Source organism: Entelurus aequoreus, linkage group LG01 (genome assembly GCF_033978785.1).
Source record: "Entelurus aequoreus isolate RoL-2023_Sb linkage group LG01, RoL_Eaeq_v1.1, whole genome shotgun sequence".
NCBI classification, from domain to species: Eukaryota; Metazoa; Chordata; class Actinopteri; order Syngnathiformes; family Syngnathidae; genus Entelurus; species Entelurus aequoreus.
In genome coordinates, this window is record NC_084731.1 from 32,861,700 (window position 1) to 32,876,085 (window position 14,386).

At 43.1% G+C, this 14,386-nt stretch overlaps 1 protein-coding gene across 1 annotated transcript in view; it reads right to left on the reverse strand.

Moving 5' to 3' along the window:
- Window positions 1-1,966: 1,966 nt before the first annotated feature.
- The window catches only part of esyt1b (extended synaptotagmin-like protein 1b), a 76,939-nt gene continuing 64,519 nt past the window's right edge, over window positions 1,967-14,386 (reverse strand). Inside the window, exons 48-52 of the mRNA XM_062048324.1 lie at window positions 8,998-9,146; window positions 5,696-5,827; window positions 5,507-5,609; window positions 5,371-5,420; window positions 1,967-2,453 (exon numbers count right to left, since the gene is read on the reverse strand). Coding sequence (XP_061904308.1) covers window positions 2,426-2,453; window positions 5,371-5,420; window positions 5,507-5,609; window positions 5,696-5,827; window positions 8,998-9,146 — 462 coding nt within the window. The 3' untranslated portion in view covers window positions 1,967-2,425. The remainder of the gene's footprint in view (window positions 2,454-5,370; window positions 5,421-5,506; window positions 5,610-5,695; window positions 5,828-8,997; window positions 9,147-14,386) is intronic.

Sequence of the window (14,386 nt, forward strand, 5' to 3'; positions counted from 1 at the left end):
ATACCAACCGAGCGGTATAGCTCGGTTGGTAGAGCGGCCGTGCCAGCAACTTGAGAGTTGCAGGTTCAATCCCCGCTTCCGCCATCCTAGTCACTGCCGTTGTGTCCTTGGGCAAGACACTTTACCCACCTGCTCCCAGTGCCACCCACACTGGTTTAAATGTAACTTAGATATTGGGTGTCACTATGTAAAGCGCTTTGAGTCACTAGAGAAAAGCGCTATATAAATATAATTCACTTCACTTCACTACTTCATCTGTTTGTGAAAATGCAATAAAGACATGTTTTAAATCGTTCTTCAGGCATGTACCAGATTAGTACAGGTTTACAGTAGAAACCACTGTAGCTAGACTTCTCAAAACCTTGTCATCGATTCGTAAAAAATGCAATAAAGGCACATTTAAATGTTTTTGCAGGGTCTAGACCAGTGTTTCTTAAACATAGGGCCCATTGTTGTGCCGCCAAAAAATATCTGCTTGGTTGTAAGACACTTTTCCACCACTTGTGGCAGTAATTACATAAACAAACAGACGAAGCCTGGGGCTAAAGTCATAGAGAAGATGGAAGCATGTAGTGCTCTAAAATCTCTTGGTACACAGCTACATTGACTCTGGACTTGATGGATTGATTGATTGGAACACCGTGGACCAACACCAGCAGCTAACATGGCTCCCCAAGCCATTGCTGACTCTGAGAACTTCACACTGGACTTCAAACAACTTGGATTTTGCTTTTCTCCAGCCTTCCTCCAGACTCTAGCGCCTTGACTTCCAAATGAAATACAAAACTTGCTTTCGTCTGAAAACAGGACTCTGGACCACTCTGCAACTGTCCAGTGCTTCTTTTCCATAGCCCAAGTGAGACGCTTCTAGAGATTTTAGACCACTGCATGCTTCCATCTGTTGAAAAGCTCTGTTTGGCGAACAAAAATAAACAGGAGTGATACCCGACTTGAAATAAATTCACTCGTACAATGAGCGGCCAATGAGGTTTGGCGTCTTTAGGCCTGCATGGCGCAGAAGGTCCGGTGGGCATGGCCTGTAGTCCAGTTTCAGGTTTTCAGAGAGATCAACTGTGGCAGTTATCTTGTTGACACTAGTGCAAAGTTCAGTTAGTTCGCTAGCATTAGCAGCAAACTCCAGGCTAGCGATGGCTCCGCCATGGGACGAGGGAATGCTCTCGAATGGCTCCATCACCGCCGCTCTCTCCCCTGACAACAGATTTAAGATTGTCGAGGATGTCTGCTCGCATGTTGTCCATCCTTATATGACTTACTTTTAACACTCAAGGGTCTTCTAATGTCATTTTTATATTCAAAGCGATCAGTGTTCAAACCATTATCAAAATCAATGTTGTGAATTATTGACCTATTTAAGGCTTTATTTACTTCACATCAAATATTTGACAAATTAATTTTTGGGGGGGAAATATTGCCAAGTGTGTTTTTGCCAAAATAAAAAAATGTTTCCTTTGACAAAAAGGGCATAAAACATAGAAAACATAAAAATAAAACTTTATATCAACAGATGCATTTGAAGTTGATCCAGACATTTAAGCGTTGAAAATAAAAAAATTAATATAACTTACTTTAATGACTGAAACCCTTTTGGGTCCTCGGACCTATATCGTTCATAACAATTACTCCCTGAGGGTTAAACACTGTTTGTGGCGCTGAGTCACCTACAAAATGTCTTTACTATTTAGTACTTAAACCTGACGTGGTATTTCTGTTTTTTAATTGTGGCTGTAGTTTGCACTGCTGTAAAAAATGACTGTTAACACAATTTAGCAAGGGCAACACAACACATTTTAAACTTTCGGTTAGTGCACATTACAACCACATAAATAAATGGTGTCAATTCTTAAAATGGAATATTATAGCTTCTGCTGCTGTTTTGCCTTTGTATTGGTTCTTGTTTGAATGTGTAAGTGTATCTAGTGTGTGTGTGAGAGAGGGAGACTCCACGAATAAGATGTGCAAGATGAATTTTAATATCCCATCTTTCAACACTCAATAGGTGTATAGTATTTGCAAATATACACAAACTAAACTGCATTAACCTGATGCAAAGCAAAAAACAACAATCTTATAAAAAAACACTGTCAAACACAACCAAGCAAGCTGCTTTATTATAAAAGTAAGTCTGAAAACGGGTCATTAACACTCAAGTGGTATTTTTAATTGACGCAACATATTGTAACAAAATTTCAAGCTCACTTTTGGCTAATCTATTATATATTAAGCTCTTCTCAAGTCAGTACCGAGTTTTTGTGTGATACAAATATTTGGCAGGCTTTGCACTTTGGTATGTTATAACAAGGAGCACAGTTTGTGTGCGTGTGCGCATGCGGCAGCGGTGTCCAATACAGAAGTGGAAAGCAGAAGGCATCTTGTTCAAGTTGCAGCGATGCGACCTTTATGTTCACTACTCCGCTTCATCTCTCAGTATGAACCTGTGGAAAACAGAAACAGTCCATTAAAATCAAATTTTTCTGTGGTGGGAAAAGTATAACCTTTAGGAGTACAGTAGTGTTAGGTACTACATTGGAATGACATTGTTTAGCACAAGTTAGCCGTCGGTGTCGTGGAGTTGCAGTGAGGTCATTAAATGGTCGTTGTAGTTATTGACCGAACATCGGTAGCAGAGGATGGTCGCTGGTAATTATAAAGTTACGCCAGCGTTTGATGAGAAGAATTCTTATAGGGCTGGAAAAATGAGGTAAAAATCTGGAGACTGGTTACTGACTTGGACAAGAAGAAGCACGCCTTGGCGGTTGCCTTGTCGCTATTGGGAAGAGCGAGGGACAGGGTGCTAGAACTACCCGCACGGGATATGAACAAAGATGATGGTATGACTACACTTCTGAAAAAACTGGACTCAGTGTTTTTAATAGAGGTAAAGGAACCCGCCGATACGAGGCGTACACAGAGTTTGACCGAATAATGAAAGACGTTTAGATTGTGGATTGCATTCTCGAGTTTGAACAGAGATCTGACAGAATTCGGCAGTTCAAAATGAAACTCCCGGATGCGATGTTAGCATTCAAGCTGCTAGACACTGCGGGACTGACTGTCAACGACAAACAGTTACCGCTTTTTTTTTACCGCTGCCGATACTACAGCAAAATGGGGTGTTGATGCACTGCAGGTGAGTGGAGATGCACCTGACGCTACCTTCTACACAAAGTTTACTGGCAGGAGAAGAAGTAGGTCAAATGTGCTACTTCAAACAGCTGTTCAAGGTACCAATTCACTTGACAGATATGGTTAGGTAGGAAAAGGAGATGTGCAGTCTGCCAAGGTGGTTATCAGTGGGCAAAGGACTGCACTCATAAAAATGACCATGCTAAACTAGAAGAAAATGAAGCGTTTGAAGAATGGAACATGACTTTGTCTAAAGACATAATGTCTAACACAAATCTTCATGGTAGCGTCTTTGGGATCTGCTTTAATTGACTAGAACAGTGTGTGGCGAAAGATGGCTTGATCATTCAAGTTTGCGGTGGCTGCAAAGAGATGGACTTCAATGAGGTGGAGGGACAAATACAGCGCCTTGCAAAAGTATTCATCCCCCTTGAACTGTTTTATATTTTGTCACACTACAACCACAAACATGAATATATTATATTGGAATATATTTAATTGGAATTTTTAGTGGAAGACCAACACAAAGTGGTATAAAATTGTGAAGTTGGAGTTGCTGAACAAGGAGTTAAAGGCCAAGCTAGCTGAGCGAGAAGGGGCCTTAAGTCTAAGTTAAAGGCCTCCATTACGGCCCTGGAAGCTAAGATCCTGCAGAAGGAGGAGCAGCTGGAGCAGGAAACAAAAGAGAGCAGACAGTTCCTTGTACAGAGAAGAAACTGAAGGAGCTGATGCTACAGGTGGAAGACAAACATCGTCATGCCGACCAGTACAAAGAGTAGGTGGTGTTCAGCGATTTATTCATCTATTGGAAGTCGTCAAGATTGGGGCACTGAAGGTGGGCACTTAATCTTGCTTATGCTGCAGTCAAAGAAGATCAGGAGAGGTGTTCGGAGCACTTTAGCTAGAGAGACTTTGGCACTTGTGGATGGCATCGACAGTGCAGGTTTTTTTAGCTAACAGTACACTGTACTCAGAGATCACCTCAGGTGACTGTACAAGTGACAACTTGCCTATAGTGTGTGACAAACACTCTTGGATGCGGTAAAGCCACCAAATCAGTCACAGAGATCAGCACTATCAAGGACCTCATCCACTCAGACTATTCAGCAGATCCTGTGGTCTGCAACTAAGTAGCAGCTTGCACACTGTTAGACCAAGAAGGGGGCGTCTGCCAGCATTCTGCTGAGGGCTCTCAGTGAAGGTGTATAGCAGCTTGAAAGCCAAATCTACTTAACAACTCCGGTTATTAAAGCTGAAACTTTAAACCAGACTATCGGTTGGGGACACTAAAATATATATTTGATTTGCACAGTTTTTCTTTAAAGAAAAAAGGGAAGTTTGTTTGGTGCTACATTTTTCACAATGTGTGTGTAAATGACGTGGTTGTGGAGCAAAAGTGACAACGTTTCGTGGGAGTGAGCCGTTGTTGTTGTGTTGCAGTAAAGTCATTCAAACGTACAGTTGTGGTCGTAGTTATTGACATACTTGCCAAACCTCCCGATTTTCCTGGGAGACTCCCGAATTTCAGTGCCCCTCCCGAAAATCTCCCGGGGCAACCATTCTCCCGAATTCCTCCCGATTTCCACCGGACAACAATATTGGGGGCGTGCCTTAAAAGCACTGAATTTAGCGTCCTCTTCAACCTGTCGTCATGTCCGCTTTTCCTCCATACATACAGCGTGCCGACCCAGTCACATATACTATGTGGCTTTTACACACACGTAAGTGAATGCGAGGCATACTTGGTCAACAGCCATACAGGTCACACTGAGGGTAACCGTATAAACAACTTTAACACTGTTACAAATATGCGCCACACTGTGAACCCACACCAAACAAGAATGACAAACACATTTCGGGAGAACAGACGCACCGTAACACAACATAAACACAACAGAACAAATACCCAGAACCCCTTGCAGCGGTAACTCTTCCGGGACGCTACAATATACATCCTCGCTACCACAAACCCATTTAGTGAGGGGCGGGTTCATGTTAATGATTTCACGAGTGACCGGTTGGGGACCTCTTTTCTCAAAAAGTGGAGCAAACATGTGAGCGGGGCGTTTTGCTCCTAAACATGCTCCATAGACACATTAATGCTAAATGGTAAGACGTCAGTGTTTTGGGGCTATGGACCGTGTGCTGGGGGTGTCCTAATCAGGTTTTTGTTTGACTCAATTAAATTAATGAATTATCAATTAAAGGTTTATCTGCTATGCTCACCACTCAGTGACTCCAGAAATGAGGTCAACCTCTGCCAAGTTGATCTGCACCTGCAGGACAAGATTGTAATTGTTTAGGGAGAAGCATGGATGTCACTCTAACGTATACAGAACTAAGTCATACAAGGAATCATCACCTGTCCAATGACGTCGCGGCTTCTGAATGATGCAGAGTTATTCTTCACTGACAAGTTGAGATGTCTGTATTTCATTTCCTCCACAGTCAAGTTGTAGTCAAACCTACAGTACAGGAAAGTCACCAAAGATGAAAGTTGAAACGTAAACATAACACCGAGTATTCATGATAGTACACTTCAGTCACTTACCTCTCATTGAATTCGGGGTTGAGATCTCGTTTTTTTACAGCTGTCTTCCTCTTGGTGGCTTTGCTTTTGTCGGGCAGCAGTGAGAGGGAGACGTAGCTGTCTACTGCGTCCTTACTGGGACACAACAAACCTCTGTGCACGGACAAAGAAATGTTTCAGTCGCCATCTTCATTAATGTGGTTCAAATGAGGCTTTCTGTAGAGTCCATTCATTCAACTATTCTTACTGTTTAGCTCCTGCTTTAAACTGAAATGTGGAGAATATGTACTATTTGCAACCCCTTTGGTGAGTTAATGTTGTATTTGATCTTTATGAACATATTATCATGTCCTTTGTCTTATCTCCACACCATAAGCAGCTGTGAATGTAATGCAAACCAGCCCTACACACTGCCCAGTACTGTGCACAGCTGTGGTCTTTTTGTTGTATGACTTGACTACAATGACAATAGAAGCGCAATATTTATTCCAGTAGAACACATTTTGAAAAAAGACAAATGAAATAGATGCATATTGTTAGTTGTTTTAATGCCGTGTAACTGGACAGTAGTTATGTATGGAGGGTCAAATGGGATGAATGAAAAATAAATAAATACTATTTTAAATAATTAAAATGTCATTAATTAATCAAAATAAGAATAAAATACATACATTAATTCAACCAAATGATGTACATTAATTTAAATATTTATTTATTTCCCCAATTTAGTATTTAATTAGTTTATATTATGAACCTGTTTTACAACACTTCATTAATTAATTTTATTCATCAAAGTCAGTGGGTGGATCCTAACTCCTGATTGGTTACCGGGCACTTCCACTTGTCGCTACAACCCTTCTACCAGCGAAGCGGAGGAGTACTTCCCCTACATTTTCAATATCTCCATGATCGATATCTTGGTAGGAAAATGCGGAAATAACTCCCAACAAGTTCAATAAATTCCTCCACTTTAACTGCTTCATGCTCTGGATCGGCAGGTCCTGCTTTCATATACTCCGTTTGACAGACAGAATACATTTATGAAGCGCGTCCATGAAACAATCAAAATATTAAGTTAAATATTTTAACTGAGATCATTTATATCACAAAAAAATGTAATTAAATAGTTAAAAAAACGTTTACACTAAGTTATTTAATGACACATTTAATAACATTTATGTATTCAATTCCAATGTTATTGACTTGACACATTCATAGGTGTGTTTCAGACTTCTTAGCAATAATAAAGAAGTTAAAAACACTACAACACAAACAGGAGACATTTTTAAAGAAACAAATAATTTCATTTTATAGTCGACCATGTGTGTCATGTCGACTAAAGCAGGCACTTTTTAGTAGACCGGTATTTGATTGTTTGTTCGACATTAACAGCATGTTAAAGGTGCCGTATGTAATAATTTCATGTCAAGTCATCATTAAATGGCCCTGATATGTCAAAAGGCATTAATAAATCATGCTCTTTTCGAAAACCTCTACAACTGATAACAGTAGTTCAACCAGGATATGCTCATTTCAAAATTAGATTTACAGCCCTGAAATATTGTTATTGTTTTCATTTCGATGCCCCGCCCTCTACCGTTTGACCAATTAAAAAGTCTGAGTGTGTCACATCCGGGTTGCCAGTTACACACCGCCCTCTTCGTCTATCTACTGCCACTGGTAAAGTTACTAAACATGTCAGACCTTAGTAAATCTAAAAGGCGTCGTTACGATTCTCAACTTATTCATGACAAAGCCAGGAACAAAACGAGGATTTGTATCGGGGATGTCTTTGAAAGATTGAGACGATTGAAGGCGGAGAAGATTTTTTAATCTGACGCCAAATTTGCTAATTTCCTCCTTGATAAGTAAGTAAAGCATTTACATTTTCTTATTACTTGTAATAAATGGAAATGGACATTTGGTATGTAAAACTATATTGTCCAATACAGTCTTTGATCTTGTCTAACAAAGCTAGTATGTTCGTACAACGAATGTTTAGGAGCGAAGCACCATCACACTAGTGTAATTTTACATTTTCCTGAGGGAACTCTCCTGAAGGAATCAATAAAGTACTATCTATCTATCTATCTATCTATCTATCTATCTATCTATCTATCTATCTATCTAATGCTTTTATATACGACATATAGGCTAACAGGGGAAATGTATGCCCGTTAGCCTATATGTCGATGTGTCATCCAACTGACATAGCAAAATATATTTTCAACAAATAAAATCTATGTGGCTATGGGTAGTGTCAGTGCCTATTTCGTTCAGATACGCTGAGGAAATGCTTTCCAACATTAGCACAGCTAGCTGCGGTTTCTGGTACTGTATGTGCATGAAACACACAGAGTGGTATTTGCTTGGCACAATATAATGCATTACATGTCAGGATTTTCTACTTTTTGTATTGACATGGTAGTAGGCTATATGATTTATGCGTAACATGGTTTATGCATAACGTGGGTTGGCTCATAGAATTGCACTCTGCACTGAGAGATGGTGATGTGCGTACATGGAAGAGAAGTGTGTCAGGTAGGATGCAACATGGAGTTATGCTGAACGAAATGTGGTGGTAATTTTACTGTTGGCCTTGGCTTGCCATCAAAGTAGGCCTATGCGATATATAATATATTATATATTTCTATATACAATATAATTCGATGGTGGTCCAAGCGGTCAAACGAAACATTTTAGCAGGGTAATCCAACAATCTGTCCCGACTCCCGACTAAAATATTGCTGCGTAACTTTACAAATACATTTGGCTAATCGACATCAGTAAAATGTGGCATAAATACTTAGTAAACCCTCTTGCAAGAAGCATAAACAAGAGAAAGCTACAGCGTAGGACTCGTCGATTGCCATTTGAAGTTAATTGGAGTAGGATTGGGATTCGGCTGCGTATCTGGCAACCTCAGTCATGGAGAGTGGGAGGGGACTACAGAATTTTGACCGTGATTGCAGTACCATTTCTGGCCACATTACTACATATGGCACCTTTAACTTAAGCATGTTTAATGGTGTTATTATTGTGATATTCTCCGGATATGATTTATGTCGGTCATATTTTTTGTATCTTTTCTTCATAATGTTTTGGAGACGTGACATCATGTCATTTGTAAATGCTATGGTGGACACTGAGAAGATTAGGAGGACGTCTAAAATAGTTTCAAATGGATGTGTAAGGATGGAAGGATGATCTTATGTTCTCCACTGCTGCATTTTTGATGATTTCTTCACATTATCTGTGAATACAACTTATGTATTAAATCTAATTTGAAGGTGCATGTGTAGTAGCCCTAAGTAGGCGCCCACCTGCAGGCGTGTACGATGACGCTCAGCTTGCCTTCTCGCGAGTCAAAGTAAAGCGACAACTTCACCTGCCCATTACCAGATCCACTACCAGCAGTGGCACAAGGCAGAGTCCCTCTACCGATCATCTCCACCATTTTGGACTCCAGAACCTATTGAAGAGCAAAACAAAGCTGTCCACTAGCGTTGTCCACCAAACAGTACAGTGTATGCACTACAGACAGGCCCTCCAGGATATCGCAAGCTTTCATTGGGATTGTTGGAGCCTTAAATTTTTCAGAAAGTTGCGGGAAAAAATTGCGATGTTTTAAAGCTTTTTTTTTCAATGATATGGTTTATGGTTTGAGTTTTTCGTTGATAGATTCAATTTATGACTTTATGAATTGTATCAATGTTTCGAGTGATCCTTGTAACATTAACCTAAAAAAGCACAGAATTTCAACAAAAATTGTACCGTATTTTTCGGATTATAAATCGCAGTTTTTTTTCATTGTTTGGCCGGGGGTGCGATTTATATTCCGGAGCGATTTATGTGTGAAATTATTAACACATTACCGTAAAATATCAAATATTATTTATCTCATACGCGTAGGAGACGAGGCAAATGTCAGCAATCGTCACACACACGTCAGCAATCGTCACACACACGTCAACCAATAAGAATTCGGCGGGGGCGGGTCATGGCAGAAGTGCATTGTGCGTCATGGCAGAAGTGCATTGTGGGTCATGGGATGCTACCTGCTACTACGTCCGTAGCTATAAAAATGGATCATTTCAACATTGGCGGTAACTTATAAAAACTGTGAAGGGCTGAACAAAAATGGCACCAAAAAGGAAATCATATACTGCAGATTACAAGCTGGACGTAGTGAAATATGCAGCAGAAAACGGCAAGAGGAAGCGGCGCATACCTTTAGAGTTGGCAGAGTTGTTTAGAAGCGACACAGAGGAAGAAGATTTCATCGGATTTAGCGATTAGGAGTGACAGATTGTTTGGTAAATGTATAGCATGTTCTATATGTTATAGTTATTTGAATGACTCTTACCATAATATGTTACGTTAACATACCAGTCACGTTCTCAGTTTGTTATTTATGAGTCATATAACGTACACTTATTCAGCCTGTTGTTCACTATTCTTGATTTATTTCAAAATTGCCTTTCAAATGTCTATTCTTGGTGTTGGATTTTATCAAACAAATTTCCCCCAAAAATGCGACTTATACTCCAGTGCGACGTATAAATGTTTTTTTCCTTCTTTATTATGCATTTTCGGCCGGTGAGACTTATACTTCGGAGCAATTTATAATCCAAAAAATACGGTAATACAAATACAGTGAATCTCGATTCACGCAATTGGTTCTCGAACAAGGTTGGTAAATGGAAAAGTTTGTGTAGTGATGAACCTTTCTCCATAAGAAACAATGTAAATTTAAATGATGGGTTCCAGCCTCTCCAAAAGTCCAGATTTTAGTGAAGGTTTGCTACACAGTACTGTACATCAAACAGAGAGAGAGAGAGGCAGAGAGAATCTCTTCAATGCAAGCAAGCACAAAATGGCTGCCAGCGGACCACACAATCAATCAATCAATTCCTTTATTGTCAACGAGATTTTGTTTGGGCTTTGGGGGGGGGTTTGGTGGTAGCGGGGGTGTATATTGTAGCGTCCCGGAAGAGTTAGTGCTGCAAGGGGTTCTGGGTATTTTTTATGTTGTGTTACGGTACGGATGTTCTCCCGAAATGTGTTTGTCATTCTTGTTTGGTGTGGGTTCACAGTGTGGCGCATATTTGTAACAGTGTTAAAGTTCTTTATACGGACACCCTCAGTGTGACCTGTATGGTTGTTGATCAAGTATGCATTGCATTCGCTTATGTGTGTGTAGAAGCTGCATATATTATGTGACTGGGTCGGCACGCTGTTTGTATGTAGGAAAAGCGGACGTGACGACAGGTTGTAGAGGACGCTAAAGGCAGTGCCTTCAAGGCACGTCCCCAATATTGTTGGCCGGGTGGAAATCGGGAGAAATTCGGGAGAATGGTTGCCCCGGGAGATTTTCGGGAGGGGCACTGAAATTCGGGAGTGTCTCGGGAAAATCGTGAGGGTTGGCAAGTATGACAATAGTTTACATATTAGCATTGTCAAGAAGATCGCAAATAGAGGGGTGTGGGTTTGGGAACAGTCAGGTATCTGATGGGTGTTATGTTGATGTTGCAGTGGTGCAATGTCCAGAGCACAATTATTGAGGTGGTGAAGAGTGAGGTAATAAGATGGTCGGGGGCAGTAAAGGGGCAGGCTGTTCATTTAGCAGTCTCACAGCCTGGGGATACAGACTGTGAGACATTCTGGTGGTCCTGGCACAAATTGATCTATACCTCCTTCCGGAGGGTAGCACAATGAATGAATGAAGCGTTTGGTTTCATGAAGCACATATGGCTTGGCACAACAGTTTGTAAAAGTTTGCCAATAGTGGTGTTCCACTGTATTGATGTTTTGTTTTATACCACACAGACTGAAAGTAGACACCAGAGGTCATTGTCAAATTACTGTATTGTTTTAATCAATTTGAACTAATAATAGAAATACAGTGGAACCTCGATTTACGAACCCCTATATTTGCCAACTTTTTTATTTAAACTTTTTTAGATCGAGCCAAATGTGCCTGCGTGTCCCGATACCAATATTTTGGTACAGGTGCTAAAATGTATTTAAATATTTTTCAAAATAAAGAGATCATGGAAAAAAAAACATTTTTGGCTTCATTTTGACAAAAAAAATCTTAGGATACAATTTGGGCTTTTCTTGTTGCACTCAAAGAACAACTTACAATTGTATATATTACATATAGCCTGCCATATCCTAGGGTTAGGTTGGAATAGAATAAAAAGCTTTACGGACATTGTATTAAATGGTTCATGATTTATCTTTGTCACTCTTGGTCTGTGCTTTAAGACAAATTAAATCATTAGTAAATACAAAAACTATGGACCCAGATTTCCCTCGCTCGGACGCGGGTCACCGGGGCCCCCCTCTGGAGCCAGGCCCGGAGGTGGGGCACGATGGCGAGCGCCTGGTGGCCGGGCCTGTCCCCATGGGGCCCGGCCGGGCACAGCCCGAAGAGGCAACGTGGGTTCCCCCTCCAATGGCCTCACCACCCATAGCAGGGGTCATAGAGGTCGGGTGCGATGCGAGCTGGGCGGCAGCCGAAGGCAGGGCACTTGGCGGTCCGATCCTCGGCTACAGAAGCTAGCTCTTGGGACGTGGAACGTCACCTCGCTGGGGGGGAAGGAGCCTGAGCTAGTTCCGACTAGACATAGTCGGACTCACTTCGACGCACAGCAAGGGCTGTGGAACCAGTTCTCTCGAGAGGGGATGGACTCTCTTCTACTCTGGCGTTGCCGGCAGTGAGAGGCGACGGGCTGGGGTGGCAATTCTTGTTGCCCCCCGGCTCAGAGCCTGCATGTTGGAGTTCAACCCGGTGGACGAGAGGGTAGCTTCCCTCCGCCTTCGGGTGGGGGAACGGGTCCTGACTGTGGTTTGCGCTTACGCGCCAAACCGCAGCTCAGAGTACCCACCCTTTTTGGATTCACTCAAGGGAGTACTTGAGAGTGCTCCCCCGGGTGATTCCCTCATTCTACTGGGGGACTTCAACGCTCATGTTGGCAGCGACAGTGAACCCCGGAGAGGCGTGATTGGGAAGAATGGCTGCCCGGATCTGAACCCGAGCGGTGTTTTGTTATTGGACTTTTGTGCCCGTCACAGATTGTCCATAACGAACACCATGTTCAAACATAAGGGTGTCCATATGTGCACTTGGCACCAGGACACCCTAGGCCGCAGTTCCATGATCGACTTTGTAGTTGTGTCGTCGGATTTGCGGCCTCATGTTTTGGACACTCGGGTGAAGAGAGGGGCGGAGCTTTCTACTGATCACCACCTGGTGGTGAGTTGGCTGCGATGGTGGGGGAGGATGCCGGACAGACCTGGCAGGCCCAAACGCATTGTGAGGGTTTGCTGGGAACGTCTGGCAGAGTCTCCTGTCAGAGAGAGTTTCAATTCCCACCTCCGGAAGAACTTTGAACATGTCACGAGGGAGGTGCTGGACATTGAGTCTGAATGGACCATGTTCCACGCCTCTATTGTCGAGGCGGCTGATTGGAGCTGTGGCCGCAAGGTAGTTGGTGCTTGTCGTGGCGGTAATCCTAGAACCCGTTGGTGGACACCGGCGGTGAGGGATGCCGTCAAGCTGAAGAAGGAGTCCTATCGGGTTCTTTTGGCTCATGGGACTCCTGAGGCAGCGGACAGGTACCGACAGGCCAAGCGGTGTGCGGCTTCGGCGGTCGCTGAGGCAAAAACTCGGACATGGGAGGAGTTCGAGGAAGCCATGGAAAACGACTTCCGGACGGCTTCAAAGCGATTCTGGACCACCATCCGCCGCCTCAGGAAGGGGAAGCAGTGCACTATCAACACCGTGTATGGTGAGGATGGTGTTCTGCTGACCTCGACTGCGGATGTTGTGTATCGGTGGAGGGAATACTTCAAAGGCCTCCTCAATCCCACCAACACGTCTTCCTATGAGGAAGCAGTGCCTGGGGAATCTGTGGTGGGCTCTCCTATTTCTGGGGCTGAGGTTGCTGAGGTAGTTAAAAAGCTCCTCGGTGGCAAGGCCCCGGGGGTGGATGAGATCCGCCCGGAGTTCCTTAAGGCTCTGGATGCTGTGGGGCTGTCTTGGTTGACAAGACTCTGCAGCATCGCGTGGACATCGGGGGCGGTACCTCTGGATTGGCAGACCGGGGTGGTGGTTCCTCTCTTTAAGAAGGGCAACCGGAGGGTGTGTTCCAACTATCGTGGGATCACACTCCTCAGCCTTCCCGGTAAGGTCTATTCAGGTGTGCTGGAGAGGAGGCTTCGCCGGATAGTCGAACCTCGGATTCAGGAGGAACAGTGTGGTTTTCGTCCTGGTCGTGGAACTGTGGACCAGCTCTATACTCTCAGCAGGGTCCTTGAGGGTGCATGGGAGTTTGCCCAACCAGTCTACATGTGTTTTGTGGACTTGGAGAAGGCATTCGACTATGTCCCTCGGGAAGTCCTGTGGGGAGTGCTCAGAGAGTATGGGGTATCGGACTGTCTGATTGTGGCGGTCCGCTCCCTGTATGATCAGTGCCAGAGTTTGGTCCGCATTGCCGGCAGTAAGTCGGACACGTTTCCAGTGAGGGTTGGACTCCGCCAAGGCTGCCCTTTGTCACCGATTCTGTTCATAACTTTTATGGACAGAATTTCTAGGCGCAGTCAAGGCGTTGAGGGGATCTGGTTTGGTGGCTGCAGAATTAGGTCTCTGCTTTTTGCAGATGATGTGGTTCTGATGGCTTCATCTGGCCAGGATCTTCAGCTGTC